The sequence below is a fragment of the Sceloporus undulatus genome, chromosome 5, assembly GCF_019175285.1.
Source record: "Sceloporus undulatus isolate JIND9_A2432 ecotype Alabama chromosome 5, SceUnd_v1.1, whole genome shotgun sequence".
In the NCBI taxonomy this organism is placed as follows: domain Eukaryota; kingdom Metazoa; phylum Chordata; class Lepidosauria; order Squamata; family Phrynosomatidae; genus Sceloporus; species Sceloporus undulatus.
The window spans coordinates 144,259,345-144,279,154 of record NC_056526.1 but is presented as its reverse complement, the minus strand read 5'-3'; the positions used below and the strand labels follow the sequence as shown (position 1 = coordinate 144,279,154).

At 37.9% G+C, this 19,810-nt stretch overlaps 1 protein-coding gene across 8 annotated transcripts in view; it reads left to right on the top strand.

Moving 5' to 3' along the window:
- The window catches only part of TRIM2 (tripartite motif containing 2), a 67,098-nt gene extending 47,294 nt beyond the window's left edge, over positions 1 to 19,804 (top strand). For all 8 annotated transcript variants that reach the window (XM_042467831.1, XM_042467832.1, XM_042467834.1 and 5 more), the window contains 7 exons: positions 411 to 1,134; positions 3,337 to 3,440; positions 4,541 to 4,708; positions 5,203 to 5,371; positions 8,992 to 9,062; positions 13,938 to 14,078; positions 16,057 to 19,804. In XM_042467831.1, the coding sequence (XP_042323765.1) occupies positions 411 to 1,134; positions 3,337 to 3,440; positions 4,541 to 4,708; positions 5,203 to 5,371; positions 8,992 to 9,062; positions 13,938 to 14,078; positions 16,057 to 16,209 (1,530 nt within the window). In that variant the 3' untranslated portion in view covers positions 16,210 to 19,804. The remainder of the gene's footprint in view (positions 1 to 410; positions 1,135 to 3,336; positions 3,441 to 4,540; positions 4,709 to 5,202; positions 5,372 to 8,991; positions 9,063 to 13,937; positions 14,079 to 16,056) is intronic.
- The last annotated feature ends 6 nt before the right edge of the window (positions 19,805 to 19,810 follow it).

Below are 19,810 nucleotides of genomic sequence, written 5' to 3'. Positions count from 1 at the left end.
AGTTTTTTTTTTAAAAAACTGAGCCCAATTAACTTTCTACAATGTTATCCTGTTCAAAAGCATCCTTAACTGTTCCTATTGTTGTGTCGTTGTGTTTCTTTAAGTGATTTCCAATTTAGGGTGACCCTAAGGTGAAACCATTACAAGGTTTTCTTGCCAAGATTTATTTTGGGGGCAGAGGGGTCCATTGCCTTCCTTTGAGGCTGAGTAAGTGTTGCTTGCCCAAGAACCCCCAGTTGAGTCTCCATGGTCAACCAGAGGTTCAAATTCAGGTCTCCCAGAGTCCTAGTCCAGTACTCATACCAATACACCACACTGGCACATTTCCTATAATAGATGGAAACTTATTTTTATATATGCTTCTTTATAACAATCTAGAACCGCTTGACAATGTCTTTCTTTTCTGTCAGGTTTTGCAGAATCAACTTGATACCCTCCTGGAAGGACAGGAAAACATTAAGAGTTGCAGTAACTTTACAGCCCAAGCTCTCAACCATGGAACTGAAACAGAAGTCTTACTTGTCAAGAAGCAAATGAGTGACAAGCTGAATGATCTGGCTGACAGAGATTTCCCACTACAGCCTCGTGAAAATGATCAGCTGGACTTCATAGTGGAAACAGATGGTCTGAAGAAGTCCATTCATAACCTTGGCACTATTTTAACCACTAATGCAGTTGCTTCTGAAACAGTGGCCACAGGCGAAGGGTTGAAGCAGACAGTGATAGGACAGCCTATGTCAGTCACTATTACTACCAAGGACAAGGATGGTGAGCTTTGTAAAACTGGGAACGCGTACCTCACTGCTGAGCTGAGCACCCCTGATGGGAGTGTGGCAGATGGAGAAATACTTGACAATAAAAATGGCACTTATGAATTTTTGTACACTGTCCAGAAAGAAGGGGACTTTACTCTTTCACTGAGGCTCTATGATCAGCATATTAGGGGCAGCCCATTCAAACTCAAGGTAATCAGATCAGCAGATGTGTCCCCTACCACTGAAGGAGTTAAAAGGCGTGTTAAGTCTCCTGGCAGTGGCCATGTAAAGCAGAAGGCTGTAAAAAGACCAGCTAGTATGTACAGCACTGGCAAAAGGAAAGAAAACCCCATTGAAGATGATTTGATCTTCAGAGTAGGTAAGGCATGTACTGTCTTGTAACTTGTTAGGACTGCATAGTCCAGATTTTACTGCCTTATTCTGAATGAACATGAAGACTGAAACAGAAGTAGCTCAAGTTACAATATCATAGGCATCTCTTAGTGTAGAGGCTTTTTACACATGACTGTATTGTTTGTTGTTAACCTTCCTCTAGTTGATCCTGACTCATGGCAAGCCTGTGGATGAGACATCTTCAATACTCCATGTCCTCCACAACTCTGCTTAGGTCTTGTAAATTCATGCCTGTGAGCTCCTTAATAGTCCATCCATCTAGCATGTGGTTCTTCTTCTCTTTCTACATCCCTCCACCTTTCTTAGCATTATTGTCTTTTCCAATGAGTCATTCCTTCTCATGATGTGAAATGAGCCATATTAATAGGCTTCAGTTTACAGTTTTTTTAACTAAATGGTTTCCTTATGTCAAATTATTGGTATCTGTGACTACAAACCTTTAATTTTGTGTAGATATAAGAATGAAAAATTCACGTGAGCTACATTTGTTTATGACTTTATGGGGTTTATAAGACAACATTTCTGAGAACTGCACTGGTGACCAAGCACAAATGTTTTTGAATATTTATTCCCATAAATATATTCAGTGTAAGTGTTTCTCTGCACCATGAAGCAAACAGCAGATGCAAACAGTTTTCAAAGCAAGGATCTAGATTTATTAAAGCACTAAAGTTTTATGTCTAAGCAGTTTTTGGTGTCATCCCTGGTTGTAACAATCAGGGATTCTGGCTGAAAAATAAAATACAGTAACTTTTTTTTAATCAAGCTGTAAAGATGAATCACTAAACAGTGAATAAAATTTTACAGTGCTTGCTGAGGACACATGTATATGTCTACAGACCATTTCTCCCTGTTCAGTGATTCCATGTTCAGTGACATCTACACTGCAGAAATAATCCAGTTTGACACCACTTCAACTGCCATTGCTCAATGCTATGGAATTCTGGGAATTGTACTTTGTTTTGGCACCAGAGCATTCTGACACAGAAAGCTAAATGTCTCACAGTGCGGGTGGGAGTAAGTCAGTGCTTCTTTGATGAGGAAGATGGAGCAAAGCATGGTTTATAGATTGCAGGGATTAATCTGTTGTGTTTTTTTTGCACTCAACTGAGGCTGCAAGCTTATGCTTATGTAATCTCTGCTTACTTGAGAGTATGCTCTGCTGAGCATGGTGAGTTCACTTGCATAACATTGGGACCTATAGGGCAAATAAAGGGGAAAAGAACATAAATACATCCTGAACTATAAACTTAGTGAGCAATGATGTAGTAACTACTAGTTAATGTCATAGGCCCTGCTACAAAGGGAACAAACTGAAATGGGTTGTCTGAAATAGTTTTGTTCTCTTTTTGCTGTTCTTTCAATTTTATACTCACTCTTCAGAGTCAGTTCTTTCCAAGACAGATTCCTGGTCTTGTTTGTGTTCCCATTACTGATGCTGTTACTCTTTCTCATCAAATTAAAGAGATGCTTTCCTTTAGATTTACAGTATTGTATTTTACAACCATCACTATGCATGATAAGGAATTCCAAGCTGGTGAGAGTTTAGAATTCCATAGAGTAAATGGGCTGGAAAAGAAGGAATGGATAACCTGTTTGGAGCAGCTAAGCAACCTTAACAGAGGACACACCAAGTAGTTCAAGTCCTCCCTCTTCAGCTTGCTTGGAAAACCTTTTTTTTTTAAATAAAGTAGGTTGCTAAGACATTTGTAACCCACATTTCTAAGATAGCTGTGAAAAAAGTTGTCTCAAAATCAGCATGGGAACACAGGCTAATAATAAACTAACTGGCATGCTAGTCAAATTTGTTACTTTCAAGGCTGGGTTTCCTCGTTACATAAAGCAACATCTGGAGCTGGAGAGCCTAATTTTTAATGGACTGAGTTTATTTTAATAAAACTCGTTACAATTTTGGAAAAAAATTTGGTCTTTCTCAAAGGTTTACAGTTTTACAAGTGTTTCTTTGCTAGATTCCCACAGTATTCCACTCTCTGGCCATCCTTACTTTGTTCCCCTTGCAATATCCTTTTCAAACTCAAGTTCCAGAAACAAGGAGTGGAATCCACAAAGTTGAGTTGCTTTTGAGGTCGAAATGTTTGGAATTAGGTTTTGTAGCTTTTTTTAGTTAGTTTCTTCCTAATGTGGCTCATGTTTCTACTTTATTTAGGCACCAAAGGGAGAAACAAAGGAGAGTTTACAAATCTTCAGGGAGTAGCTGCTTCTACAAATGGAAAAATATTAATAGCAGACAGCAATAATCAGTGTGTACAGGTATAATGACCTTTTATTGCTTCTTTTGAATTGGTAGATCTTTATGGAAGGGTGTGGGATTGAAATGCATATAAGAGTAGTGTTATCTAGACTACCAAGACCAGAGAGTTTATAGCAATTGTTAATTCTGAAAGGATGTCTCAAATACTTTTTCATGTTTTTTGGGTTAGAAAGGTATTTATTTTACATCTGGATTCCACTTTTCTTCTGAAGAAGTTAACTGAAAGTATTTTCAAATTACAGTATGTACTATCAAATGTTGCTTGGCCTGGAGTTCTTTATTTCTACTTGAAATTTATGGGGTTAGTTCCTGCCATCCACATCCTTATTGGCATATTAAGCTATTGACATGACAAAATATATTTCCCTGGACTAATTGGATCTGAAGGATGCTTTCCTCTTTGCTGGTCATAAAGTATTCTGTGTAATGTCCTAGGCATAGATAGTTTTCCCCCCATACCTATCTTCTGATTGTAGGCATTTTTGCCCAAACCTAGGAAAGATTGCTAAAGATTGGAGCACTATAAACCAGCATAGTATTAGATGCTCTGAATTGCTGGCAAAAGAGGCAGTCAGCCACAGACCTCTCTAGAGCCCTGATTTCTACCTGCATACAGAAAACACAAGCCATTCCATGCATCCCTATAAAAATGTGTGTGAAGTTACAGAGCTATGAAAACCTACTAAAATACTTGGATGAATTTAGGAAGGGATTTCCCTTCATTTTTGTTGAAATGTTTTCTGCGGTTTGCCTAAGGAGCCTCTATAGCTGCATTTGCACTGCAAAAATAATCTGGTTTGACACCACTTTAACTGCCATCTCTCATTGCTATGGAATTCTGGGAAGTGTAGTTTGTTGTTCCCAGAATTCCATAGTAATGACCCATGGCAGTTAAAGTGGTGTCAAACCAGATTATTTCTACAGTGCGGATGCGTTCCATGTTATATATATATGGGGGGGGGGGCTGTTGTCCATGCATGCATTTAAACTTCGTTCACATTTGTCATATGTCCTGTCTATATTATGATTGTGACCACATTTTATGAAAATTGTACTTTTAAAAATTCTATTTTTCCTCACACTTACACAAAATCCATAGATATTTTCCACTGATGGCCAGTTCAAGAGTCGTTTCGGTATTCGGGGAAGGTCTCCTGGTCAGTTGCAGCGGCCTACAGGAGTGGCTGTGCATCCTTGTGGTGACATCATTATTGCTGACTATGACAATAAATGGGTTAGCATATTCTCCTCTGATGGAAAATTTAAGGTAAGTTTAAAGTACAAATGCAAAATGCAAATGAAACCATTCTTGTTTTTATATGAATGATTATAAAATTCAATATAAAAACAGTGAGACAAAGACATACTCTGTAGGGCCAAAGCAAAAATCTGTTGGGGTAGGCAAAAGGTGTAAGCTGACTTCTCAATCAAGAGAACAGCTTGATGGCCCCAGTCTTCAAAAGGCTTTAATAATTACCATCTATACTTTGGCTCTGGAAATGAATCAACAACCCAGTGCAGCTATTTTAGTAAAGAGGATTTGTGGTCTGTGTAGGCAGCTACAATTAATAAATTATTTCCCACGTTCTGTAAGTTTCTGGACGTTTTTCAGTATGTCTCGTAGTATTTCAAATGCAGTGCAACTAAAGCATATGTTACCATGTTCAGATATTTAGTATGTTAAAGGAAACGTTAAGTGGCAATCAATGCAACAAATTAATACAGAAATAAGCTCCCTATCTCTTTCTTTTCTTCCTCTAGACAAAAATTGGATCTGGAAAACTTATGGGACCAAAAGGTGTTTCGGTGGATCGCAATGGACACATCATTGTTGTGGACAACAAAGCATGTTGTGTGTTTATCTTCCAGCCTAATGGGAAAATAGTAACCAGATTTGGAAGCCGAGGCAATGGAGACAAACAGTTTGCAGGTACTGTACCTGTTGCCGGTTAATCTGCCATCTCCTTTTGTCTTTTAATATACATTTCAGTGACATTTTAGCAGTCTGTAAAACCAATATCCTAAGGTATGAGAAAGTAGCCTACAGTGTGTGGCTGGTCATGTTGGCCAAAGCCATAGATAACTGTAGGCTACTGTAGGGGAAAGTTTGGTTACCACTGGTTGAAGATGCCCTGAGTGCCTTATATAGTAGTGTCCAATCTGCTGCCATACCTGCCTTTCTTGTATGGTCAAGGCTTATAGGTGTGTTTGCTGTATAGCTGTCAAAGCACCTTCAGCTTTTTTCCCATTTTGGAGAATCCAAGGAAGAAAGGCTAGACCATTATACAAGGACAAGCCCTTCTCATCTTTGTAGTTTCACAGCTGGGAAGAACAATCACTGGTGACATTCATCAGAGTGCTATTTTTTAACTGCCTTTTGCATTGTGTAATAAACACAGCCTTGTTGCTCATATTACAGTTAATGTTTAATCAGCAGGAGAAATTAAAGTTTAAGTTCTGTGCCAGAACTTGTAGGGTTCTTTGCTTAGATACAAGACTATGCTTTAAAATGCTTTGGGTAACTGCCCATTAATGTCCCAGACTTCATTTTATCCTCAGAGACATCAGAGATGCTAATCAGTGCTTAATAGACTTCTGAAGGAGAGAAGGTTTCTTTTTGCCCATGAGAGAGAGCCTACAGACAATATAATGTAATTGCTTTGTAAAATCAGACACTCAGTTACACAAGCAGTTGCAATGAAAAATAATCATAATAATAATGTTTACATATAATGTCCTTTCCACCAAAGGGCAGAACATTAAACATATATAATGAAAAGGAATGATAAAACACAACACTATAAAATACTAAAATATTAAAATAATATTCCAATATTCTATAATGGCTAGTTAGCAAAAAGAAAAAAGATATTTACTATCTTCTTTAATGTATCTGTCACTCTTGTTATTTTTTTAGTTCAGAGATACCATTCTCATGTTGCATTTACATTTCAAGATGCAAAGATCCTCTAGGAAAGGCACCAGAATCTATTTCTTAAATTCAGCTGCTGGCCCCAATCAGAGTTAGACCTGTTGAATTCCTGAACACTTGAAAATTCATTAATTATATAAGTTTCATTGATTCAGTGGGTCTACTCTGGTGGGACTACTGACTGTAGTTAAGTCCAGATCTTTACACCTGGAGTACAGAAATGTTTAAACTAAAACAAAATGAAAAGCAAGTGCAGAGAGTAATCCTGAACTAAAAGCAACCAGAGGAAGGGTTAAGTAGCCTCTGCCTTCTATCCTGACCCTCTGCCTAGGCTTCCTGTTTTAAAATCTGGTGATGGAAGGACAAAGATCTCCACAGTACAATCCCTTTTGAATCTCAGTTTGTATATTTTGTTTGTTCATTCAGTTTTGTTGTTGTTGTGTGTCTCCAAGTCATTTTTGACTTATGGCATTAAGGCAAATCTATCATAGGATTTTCTTGGCAAGTTTTTCCAGAGGGGCTTGCCATTGCCATCCTCTGAGGCAGAGAGAGTGTGACCTGCCTAGGGTCACTCAGTGGGTTTTTATGTTCAATCAGGGATTTGAGCCCTGATCTCCAGAGTCATAGTCCAACAACCTAACCACTACACCATGGTGTGCAAATATTTCAGTTTTATGTTGAGATATCCCTTGCTGAACTACTGAAATGCTTCATTCATGTAGTTTGTGGAATAATTTGAGCATTGGAACAACTTGTCTGATACCTTGTAGGCCAGGTGCCCGTAGGGTGATTCTGGCAACAACTGCTTCTGTTATTGGAACTGGGATGGAGTCATTCTCCCTATGGTACTCATGCTGCCCACTCTGAAGTTGTTTGTTGGCAAAAAGGACTGAGACTTGAAGAGGAAAGGGAACGTTGGTTTCATCAAATGAAAGCCTCTATTTGGGGGTGGTGATTTTTCACTCATGTGCCATAAATAGGCTCCCAAATGGTTTGTCTTTGGGGGTGAACCTCATTGATAAGGTACATTTTTTAGTTGTGCATTTTCTGCCAGAGACAACAGTGCAGAATCATTGTCTGGGTCCTGTTTGTTTAGGGAACAAATACATTTGGCCCTTTAGAATTGCCATATTGGTGATGGACCATTTTTCTTCACAATTAAGTCTTTAAAAAAAAAGACTGCATATAAAATCTGCAGACAAATGCCACATTTCCAAAAATTCCTCACAAAACAATGAGATAGAAGGTCAAACGGTATCAGGTAAGTAATGCTGCCTTTGAAATGGTACAGGATAAGTAGAACATAAGCCTAGTTTTGTCGGCAGTTGGTCAGTTAGGAAAAAGAAGCAATATTTCAAGAAGAACCACAAATACATGACCCTGCTCTGATTTGTGTGGTTTTTCTCCCATTTTACTTCTGAAGAACTTACTGATTGAACAGTATGATCAATCTTTTAATTATTGGAGTGCAATAATTTTTTTGTTACCCACCTGCAAATCAATTGCACAAAGTGCATGAATAGTTAGTGGTACCATCAACCCAACACACACGCTGTGAAATGAAAAGATGACAAACATGTCAGGTTACCAACAATAGAATGGATATGATAAAAACATTAACAAACTAGCTGGTCAGACAGGGGGCCATGGGAGGAGGGAAGAGAAAGGGTGTGTGTGTAAAGAAGGAATGTCATAACATAGCTGGACTGGAGGCTACTTTGGATCTTCCTGAGCTGGCCCTCCATGCAGCAACCTTCTGCTCCAGTTGAACAAAGATAAATGAGACTTCATGATTGTGCCAATGTGTCATGACTGTGGATCTTTTTATGAGCACAGTTAATTGTGATTTTTAGGGCAATTGATGGCTAAATTAATTTCCACTGAGACATTGAAACTTGTTGATTTATAGTTTTTTGTGGGTTTTTCAGGCTATGTGGTCATGTTCTAGAAGAGTTTCTTTCTGACGTTTCACCAGCATCTGTGGCTGGCATCTTCAGAGAATACACACACACACACACACACACCCAAATCCTTTCCAGGCAAGCATTCTCTGAAGATGCCAGCCACAGATGCTGGCGAATGTCAGGAAGAAACTATTCTAGAACATGGCCACATAGCCCGAAAAACCCACAAAAATCTATGGATGCCAGGCATGAAAGCCTTCAACTTCACATTGTTGATTTACATTACCAGTTTTGAGCAGAACATGGCTCATATTTTTAAAATACTTTGGCCAGGTTGCAGGTAGCTACCCTACCTGCATTTGGTGTCTCATATATATGTGATATTTTTACACCCTCCCCCTTTCAACAAAAGCCCCTGTGCCAAATCACAGTGTACATTTTTGTAAACTTCTCTTGGTTTTAGAAATGGTTTGCCGTGCACTTGTGGGATAACACACTGTTTCTGTTAGTGAAACAAGGTGATACATGACAAAAAACAAATACTTGTTTTAGTTGAATCAGAATAAAGTACTTATTTTTATTGTATATAAGAAAGTCTTTTTATTTTTCAGAAGAAATATTTTTGTGTTAAATTTGAACTGCTGTATAAATTTAATTCATTTTATCTCTCTCCTGGACAGTCCTTTATTTTTTATTTTTTGTTATTTGTTGCAGGCCCCCATTTTGCAGCTGTCAACCACAATAATGAAATCATTATTACTGACTTCCACAATCATTCTGTCAAGGTATGATGCTGTTTTCAAGAAACATAAAATCCTGCTACGGCATAGAAATGTGTACAACATTTAAGAAAATTTACAGGTTCCATTAAGGGAATGAAGTAACTGACCTCTTTGCCTGAGCCAACAAGAGCTGATTGTTTAATGATAAAGGTGGAGAAACTATATTGGATGTTTATACTTTCCTGTTTTAAATAAACCTATATATTCTCTTTCAGTTGTTTCAAGTCCTATGTTGTGCTCTATAAAATATTCCTTAGGGTCCTTTTACCATCATTTTGACATGCTTGTTGTCCTGGGATGTTTGAAGAATTTCAATTGGCTCTGAGCTGCCTAATATACACTATTCAATCTATTAGCAACATTCTTTATTGCAAAAGTTATTTGCAAATGACGTATGTAGGGATTTTATATAATATGTGATCTATTTCACATATTACAAGGGAGAAATACATGCAGCTGGCATGTGTGGCATATTTACATGGAAAACTGTCTACTATCAAGGCCCACTAGTCCATCTAACACCATACAGTGACTGGTAAAAGCTGTCCAAAGTTTCAGGAAGTAGTATGTCTAATTCTACCTGGAGATGTCAGATATTGGACCAGTGACATTGTACATGCAAACCATGTACTCTACCAATAATCCATGAAAATATTCCCATGTGCTATTTTCAAGTGTCATATATAGGAATATTCTGACATGTTAAGTGGTACTCTGTGAGAAGTGTTCCATATCATCAGGCAATCACAGACGTTGCACTATGGCTTGGACAGATAATGCATTTATAATTGCCTTTTTTGTTATTATGTTTGGGAAGACAGACTGGATAATTAGTACAGTATAAGAAAGTTTTCTAAGCAGGACTTTCAGAAATGTATGGTGATTTCTTGTTAAATGAATCCAATCTAGGTTTTAATCCAAGCTTCATTAATCCAATTTCATTCTTCTGAAATGTCACAGTTAAAAAAAAGAATAGGTTAGTATGATTTTTACCTTCCAGTCCAGAGGATAAATTGGCCAGCAATGAAGTACAGTGGGCCATACACATTTGTAGGGGCTAGGGGCACAGGTCCCCTGTGAAATTTGGAAAAAACAACAACAAAAAAAACCCCAACCCCCCCCCCCCCCACACACACTCTTATTTCTATCTGGAAGAACAGGTAAACATATTTTTACCTGGGAATCTCTAGGTCATCTGGCACAACTCTATTGTCAACACCTGCTGGACACTGACCATAGAATTCCTAGTGTTCTCCATAGGAATCTATAGGTCCTCCACCATGACTTCTTGTGGGCATTGACCACAGAGACATGCTAGAGGACCTAGAGACACCTATTGAGAACATATTAATTAAATCCATGAATAATCAAATCTGCAGAGCCTCAGATTTGGAGGGCTGACAGTATGCAATGGGGAAAATGTCTGACAAGTGGTTTCTGGTGTAAAGTAAGAACCTGTGGTCAAATGCCTTTTATGTTCAATGAAATGCCTTTCTTAATTTTGAACTTATTTTTATAATGTGTGATTCTCTGAATCTTAAACAAAGAGTTTATTTTACACTGCCCTTGAGGCATCAAATGTGGTTAGTTCAGTTGTGGCTGGTGGCTCTTAGGTCAGTACAGCAGCGGATTCACTCCAGATTTTATTCAGAGTTTAAAGTCTAGAGTGCTGGACTTGACTCCCCAAATAGGTTCAGCATTTTGGATTGCTCTTTTAAAGCTTGGATTAAAACCTAGAGTGGATTCATTGTCCTACTGACATGAGAGCTGTGAACTGTTACTGGGTTAATCTCACTAAGCAAATATATCTATTAGGCCAAGTAGGTTTTAAATGAAGGTATTACATTAAATACATAATGTGCTGCTCTAATTAGTCAAAAGTAAGAGTCCCCAAACTGGATCAGGAATAGAGGATGTACTAAAATGAGATTTAATGCTTCCTTCTCCACCTCCACCCCCCAAATACTTCCTTGGTATGTATTAGCAATAGTTTTTAAAATGTCTCCTGTTGGTCCTGATGGGAGATTTTTAAAATTATTGTTAGCTTTGGGGCATTGCATCAGAAGGGAGAAACACTAAGCCTCTCTTTCTCATAAACTGCGCTCCTGATTCAGTTTGAAGCCTGCACACTTGCTTGTGAGGAAAAGAAAGAATCCAAGATACACACTACTGGTTTCATGTGCTACAGCTACCAGAGCAACCCACTTACAGTCAATGATGATAATGAAATAAAAGTGCTGTGTTGCTTTTCAAACTACTTTTCAAATTCCCCTAACATGAAAGAAATGTCCTTATGACATCACTGTGTTCCCAAATGTTCCCACATCTAAAATTTTGGTAGTTTGGTTAGCCACAACAAACAGAATGGTTATGCCTAGTATGCTAGTGCATGTGTGAAAAGTATGAGATGGATATTAGTTTTTGTTTTGGGGTGAGTGGGTTTGGTGAGTCCATTCAAGGCCAAGTATGCATTATGGAGGGGCTACCAGCCAAATGGAGGCCTTTTCAGGTGGCGTCTGTATGACTCAAATAACATGCAGACCAAAGCTGAGCATCAGGGAGAGGCTATACCACATGATTTCCATGCCATCATTAAACTACATTGCAAGGGTGAAATGTAACTCTTACTTAGACCTAAATGGCCAGTTTTAAAGAGGAAATTCTTTGTTAGGTTTCTGGAAATAGACAGGAAATAATTGCTCTTGTGGTTTGAATTACAGTGAAGAAAGTAAGACCACTGGAGGGGCTATAAAACAGATTGTTGGAATAGTTTAGCAGCAGGGGGGCTACTGTTTTGATCAATGTATACCCTTAGAAGCAGCAATCTTAGAGCAATGCAGGATTTCCTAATAATTACAGCAATTGTTAGCTCCATGGCTGGGCTCCAACAAACAAGAAAATAAAGACATTCACAACCTGACTAAACATTTGAAAATAATGCATTACCATTTTAGTTTTGAGGTAGATTGTAGGCTACAGCTTTTTTTTTAATGGGGGGCTACAATTTCCCCAGAATCCATCAGTTGATGGTTCTGGAAAATGTAATTCAAAAAACTAACTTTTCCAAATTCCAGTTGCTAACATTGTCCCTTCTCTCCTGTATTAGAATGAAAGCGGGCAACTATTTTCTGTTGTTGTGCTGTGTTTACAGCATGCATTTTCCTCTGCTATCAGTTACTCAGACTTCTTGGATCCAGATAATATTTTCTACATTGACTAGTAGTATAAATAAAAATGGCTAAAGCTGACAAATATGTCACCACATTTCACTAACAGAAGACAATTCTGCTATGTATCATATTCAGTCAATTGGATAATAGAGGCATACCAAAAACTACCATTTTATTATAATTTTAATGAAAAGTATAAATTATAAACTTGTCACAAAGCCAAACTTTCATGTTTAAAAAACTCCAAACCAATTTAATTTAAAATTTTATAGAGTAATTCCCACACCTCCCCATCAAAGCTCTCTAGTCCGGGTAGACTGCTTACAGCAATGGGGCAGGGAGCTTTCATGTGGGAGGGAGGTTATACCAGTGATCTGGGCTGAGGGTCCTACCCAGTGGCCATAAATTAAATGTATATTGTTTTATTTTCTATCTAAAAAAATTATATTTAATAATGGTCTCCTAACATTCTTGAAGCAGCTTGCATGAATAAAATTTATATACATAAATCTCATCAAGAACTAACATACCAAAACCCTGCTTAAAACAACACATGGTGTGCATATCCACACAGAAGTAAGATCAACTGAGTTGTTGTTGCTGTGCTGGTGTGCCTTCAAGTCATTTCTGACTTATGGCAACCCTATCATAGTTTGTCGGTTTTTTTGGCAAGGTTTATTCAGAAGAGGTTTGCCATTGCCTTCCCCTGAGGCTGAGAGAATGTGACTTCCCCAAGATCACCCAGTGAGCTGCGTGGCCGAGCTGGGAATTGAACTCTGGTCTCCAGATTCGTAATCCAACACTCAAACCACTATGCCATGCTGAAATCTTTGGTAAACTCACCAGCAATTAAGTACCACTCAAATGAGTTGGGTAGCACTTAATTCCTGGTGCGATTTCAGAAGATTCCAATCTCTGTTGAGTAAACAGGAGCAGTTTGGAGAAAGGGAATGATTCACAGCAGGAAAAATTATGCAAGTAAAAAAGCCGGTGTGTGTGTGTGGGGGGGACCCCCCCTTTCAGTCTTTCCCTTCAAATTGCAGCCTCAAATGACAGAATCCTGTTAATGCTTTTATTTTTGTTTTGTTTGGGGTAGAGAGATCTGGAAAGTTTTCCTAGGACTCTAGAGCTTTTTCCTGCATGAAATATCCAGCCTGTTTGTCAGCTGTGCCATGCAAGTAATAATCTGCAATGCTGGGGAAACAGTTTTTTAAAGGAGATTTTGTCCATCAACAATGATCTCACTGAAAAACAAAACAAGCATGATAAGCTTCCAGGGAAGCTCAGGATCTCCAGAACATAGTTTGAAAACTAGTAGTTAAAAGCATGAAAAAGTTCAATCTGACAAAATAGACATCTTTCTTGCCAAATACAGGAGGGAATTCAAAAGTCTCTTTAGTGTGTGTGTGTGTTAGCAACTGCGGAATATGGCTATAATATTTTAGCATTTCATTAAAAATATTTTTGCTAGTTCATTCTTGTACAGTTTGCTATCATTTTCATCTGCAGACAGTATTATAGTTCTTTTTGAGTTTCTACTTAACTGTATGTGGCCTGTGACAACTTCTACTTTGAGAACAAAAATGTTTATCTTTTCTCAAGGTTTGATTTATATGTCTGAGGATAATAAACCTCTTGTTTTCCAGCTCTTGGCTCTCATCTCCAGGTACTATATAATTTTGAAATATTTTTGAAATATTTCATGCAGGTGTTTAACCAGGAAGGTGAATTCATGTTGAAGTTTGGATCTAATGGAGAAGGAAACGGGCAGTTCAATGCTCCAACAGGAGTAGCTGTAGATTCTAATGGAAATATTATTGTAGCAGACTGGGGAAACAGTCGAATACAGGTAGGCAAAGCCGCCTTTTCAGGTCAGCAGACTATGTGTTGTTGGGATAGGGATTCCTCCCAGGACTATTGAAGTATATTTTGCTACCTGAGCCACAAACAGCAAATCAATGCCCCCATTCCAAAGTTTTTAGCTGTGGGTTAACTGCAATATAAGATGCCAGCCATTATTTTTAGTAGACAATGGATTGCTTTGTTAAGCAGTCTTAATTGCTTCTTATCATTCTGTACCCTTTATGAATTGTTGGAAACATTAACAATTACCCAACAACATTATTATAATTGTCAAAGCCTCACAAAGGTTAATGAAGCAAAGCAAAACTTGGTTGGTCCCTGATTGGAACCAACAGTGGGATTCCCTCTATGCATCCCTCACTCGACTGGACAGACCAGTTGGGGAAAAATTATCGAATTTTTAGCTCTAATCAGGAAGGATTCATTTAGAAAACATGTGAGTTTGGGTTGCATTACCCAATTTATTACTTTCACCTTAGGAGAGTACAGGGGAAGCCACTTCCCTTATAACCAAAGAAATTGTGGGTATGGCCACACCTGAACATCTCATCTTAATAGTGAACCTGGGAGCAGAGATTTCAGCACTCATTCAGATAACTTGGACCCATACTATTTAGGGTGGTAAGGTTCAATTCCAGTATTTTGAAATGAGGCCAAATTGGATGCTCAATATAATTCAGTATTGGTGAAACAGTATCTGAAAGCTGTTACTGAAAAATCCCATTAGAGTGTGCTCCTGTTACTATTCCCAGCTTCTGCCAACCTAGCAGTTCAAAAGCATGTAAAAGTGCAAGGAGATAAATAGGTGTTACTTTGGTGGGAAGGTAACAGCGTTCTGTGCAGTCATGCTGGCCACATGATTACAGAGTCATCTTTGACAATGCTGGCCTCAGCTAAGTAACAGAGATAAGCATCACTCTCTACAGTTGGACATGACTTGACAATCTTGTCAAAGGGGAAACCTTTACCTTTTATACTGATAATAGTTCACTGCAAAGAACTTTTGCCCTCCCTAGCAGCTAACCTTGCTTTTGGCCCTGAGCACATGGGCCCAGGATAACATGGGCTGGTGCCACAGATCCACTACCACCATCTACTTTATTTAGCTGTTGTCACCAGTGAGAATACCCCCCCCCCCATCATCATGTCTGACAGAGAAACAGGGTGCTTGGCCACATGATTGTAGCCAGGCAACCATTTCCACATCAGACGAGGTGACTGGTGGGGGAGGGGGGCTTCTCCCTAGAGGCAATGAAAGGTATGCGGCATATGATGCTGTCTATTCTGCCAGGGTTGTCTGTGGAGTTTCACAAAACTATAGCAAATGGCAGGTCATTTAGTCTCGTGTTAAGGCCCTTTTGCCTAGGGATCAAGCCGGATCCACTGCATCCACATCTGGTCTGCGAGATCTGGGCCCAATCCCAGCCCAGGGCTAATGCCTGCGTTGTCCAAACAAGATGATGCAGGACCAGGGGGAACAGCCCCTTTGTAAGGAAGCATATATCGAGAGTCTGTATTAAAATTTGATAATGTACTTCAACATAGAGAGTGTTGTGTCAGACGTAATTCTCAAACAGATAACATACAGCTGCCTTAGTGAAAATTATTACTAAATCCATGTAACTCAAAACAAGGTGGGAGCTATTAGAAGCTACTCCAAAACTGCCCACTGTGACTTGCAAAAAAAACCCCAAGATCAGCACTTCTTAGCTTAAAAACAAGAAAACAAGAAAAATTTAATTGAAAAATCCATTAAATCTTGAAAGACGCTACTAGTGTACCCCTGTTAAAATGCTGTAGACTAGTCAAGACTTTTTTATATTATGGTGCATGTGAATTCAGTGAAGAATGTGCATAAATTTTGGTACTGGTACACATTTTAGTAATTGTATGTTAGATGCAGCATGCATGCGTTATGGTTTGCTTTCTTTGGCTGATGAAAGTTCTCTTTATCCTTTTTGCAGGTTTTTGATGGAAGTGGATCCTTTTTATCCTATATAAATACATCTGCTGATCCACTTTATGGTCCTCAAGGTTTGGCCCTTACGTCAGATGGTCATGTTGTAGTTGCAGACTCTGGCAATCACTGTTTCAAAGTCTATCGATACTTACAGTAAAAACTGCAGCAGGATCATGCTCAAGATGTTTCTAGCCTCAGACAGCCAATATAGATCCTTTTGTGTAGGATGTCCACTTCTTAAATACTTCAGTTTTAATGCCGAAGGAGGATCCATTTTCCCCCCAGCCTACCTTGTTTACATAGGATTTGCACCTCATATGTTCTGCACTGAACCTGTCCTAGGGGATTAATAAATAAGACCCTGTTTTCTCTCCCTTCTCTTCCCCAAATTCACAAAGACAGTGGAATACTAAGACATGGGAACTGTGGCTTGTAGATCAGGCATTTCTGTTATTGACTAATTTTTGTGAAGGAGGGGTAGAATCTAAAAAGTTACTTGTTATTATAGGGTTTATTCATTATGTGAATGGAAATGCTTGTTTAAAGCATCCATATTTGAGAGTCGCTCATGTTAAGGACTATTTAACCCAGCAGGAAGTCTGGGAATCTTCTAGATCACATTGTTATAGTAAGTACTACACTTGTAAGATTCTTCAGTCTTAGTAAATGTAACAAATAGTTTCTTTTAGTAATAAGGAGATATGATTAACTCTTCTTGTACTAGCTGTTAGATCTAACACAGCTTGATTTTTAACACTACAAGAATCAATGCAAACTTCCTGTCCAATGTGGGATTTGATGTACATGGTTATCAGCTTTCCTGTTACTCATTGTGTTGTTAGGATTTTGCGGAACCCAAAACTTGTAAAACTCTAGAAGTACGTTATCTATAGAGATACTTTGTAGATTCAAATTCCTATTGATATCACTGACTAGAAAAGTAAGTGATTTACATCAGCTTAGCAAACTTCACAGCTAACATTCATGTTTCACACATGGTCTTGCTGTGATTATGAAAACAGTCCCATTTTGTTCACTTACACGTTTTCATACAGTATGGCAAGCCACACATTTACCCAAGTGGAGGATCTACCTTACACAACCAAAGGAAAATTGGCAGCTGACATATCTGGTGTGCAGGTGGGGAAGAATAATGTGAGAGTTACCAAAGTAGGCTTTTAAAAAAACTACCCCCAAAACATCTATTTAGCATAACAAAATAAATACATTGGGGAACAAGTCTTGAAGATCATGGTGTGTAGGAGGCCTAAATAAGGATTTACCAAAAAAGGAAATAATCATTTTTCCTATCATATGTATGTTTTGAGTACAGTGAATGAGGAATGAAAGTGTGGGTGATTTGAACAACCAGGAAAATTCATAACCTATTTGCATTCAAGGTCCTATTTGCATTCAAGGATATTCTGAAAAGGTCTTGTCCTCCCCACACTGCCTGTGTACAAACAATGTAAATTATTTAAGTCCCTTTTTTGTTTTAACTTATTTACAACAATATTGATCATCATGAACTTTGAATTCCTTTTACATTAAATGAAAAGAAATGAAACAGAGTTTTGATAGCAAGCATACTGTCTCCAGCCTTATGCAAGTAGGCAATGATCAGTATAGTTTCTGGATCCAAAACAATCTTACATTTCTTCTTGTCCTGTGACAGTGATATTTTGATAGCTACCATCCTATATGTTTGGTTGAGTAGAGACCAATATGTTGCTTAAAATATTTAAATAATGAGTGGGAAAAAGGGGGGAAAGGACAATTACCTAGCTAGCCCATAACAACAGTAGCCAGAAAATGGGGATGTCATATTCATCTGAGACATAGATGATCAATGTTTAAGGCTTTAATTCTTTGTCTTTAAGAATAACAGAATAATTTCACATGTTCCCATAAAATAATCCTCGTACAATGGGTAATGCCAAGAATCAAATTTTATGGTTCTCGGATAAACAAAAGACACTAGATACTGTTAGTCTTGGACACTGAACCCTCTTGAAAGCTATTTAAAATCTCTGAGGAAAGAGATTTCCTATTTATGATTTAATGTGTATTTATTAATCATGTAAACGAAAACAAAAAAAACTTAAGCTGTCTTGTAATTATTACTGAGCTTCTAATGTAAAGGAACTCACAAACTTGTTAAGTATGTTATTACTATAGACTTGATTCAAGACTCACTGTCACACCAATTTGGCTTAAAAGTTTTAGATGCTTACACTTTTGTAAAAATGTTCTGGTAACAAAAAGAAATGTTCTCTTGAATTTAAAAGGGCGTTTGGGGTAATGAGTCAGATTACCTTAAACAGTGGCACTACCAGGGCATCTCTCACCTTTAGTGAACACCTGTGCCATTTTGTATCCCTGCTTATTTTAATGGATCTTGTGCAGAAGAAGGTCCTATTGAATTTTATAAGGGTAGCATCAGAAGCTAAATTATTATAAGCTGACATGTGGAGATCATTTCATGCATGCAGACATGTCCATGCATTCCTTAAAATGTAATCGTTTTTTCAATTCTTCTTGTAAATAATACCTACGTAATGTTGTGTGTAATGCTACCTTGCCTCAGATTTGAATTATTGCTTCTTTCCTTTACAACCAAGCTAACACATATTAAGGATGATGTGGCCTTCCCCTCAATACTTTTTTTTTTAGATCCTGGTTCTTCCTTGATGAATTGTTAGGATTTTGTAAAATACATTGGAGAAGATCACAATTATAAAAGGGGTGCTAGTCTGGAGCCCTGATGAATTGAAAATGCTGGCCAGATGCTGTTGAAAGGTCATTATTCAGCTAGGCACAAAGCAAGATTAATTTGCTGCAGCAGTAAGGATTTGAAAATTAGTGAGCAAAAGTCTTGTTTACGCGTTTTCAAATCATCATTCCTAAAGTAAGGCATTTTTGCTCTTCATGCAGTTAACTGTTAAAAGATATTTCAGAAACAACCACAATAGCAGACATGTAATATGTAAAAGAAAAGACAGATTTTTAATTTAGGTAAACATTTATCAGAATTATGCTGTTTGTTCTGCTGGAATTAATCTCTGAGACAGGGATGGGCAAAGTATAGGCCTCTAAATATTGAATGACATCTCCCAGCATTCTGCATCATTGGTTATGTTGACTAAAGCAGCAGTCAACAATAGATGGAAGTTGCAGCCAAATAACAGCTGGAGAGCCATACTTTGCTCAACCTGACCTAAAGATGCATGCAAGTCAGACCCAAACTTGCTATTGTGCTAAGCTTAACAGGTACAACCTGGGACATATCTTCATTGCAAACGTAAACTGGACTAACTGTCCCCCAGCTTGTTGCAAGGTCTCTAGGTAATTCTGGCTTAGGTATGTGGTATAGATATCTTTCTATGTCAAGTGGTGCTTAAACAAACAGTAATGAGTAGTAACATGTTATGAGCAGTGCAAGTACACATGTGTTTATTTGAAGCAAAGTAAAAATACTGTCAATTCATTTTTGGATAAACTCAAACTGTATATTGAAGGGGTTTTTTAACTGTAAAAAAAGAAAAAATGTTAAATACTAATGGAATTTTTACACTAAAGTTTCAGCAATGTAATGATAAAATATTGTCTATTGTTGTTGACCTTTGTAAACATTACAGGGCTTTCAACTTTACAGCTAGTTTTTCTTTGATAACTAAGGATCTAGTGTTGCCATAATGAAAACAAGTGCCCATTAAGTTATGCTTGTTGTGTGAGGAAATAAATCTTTTTCTTAAAAA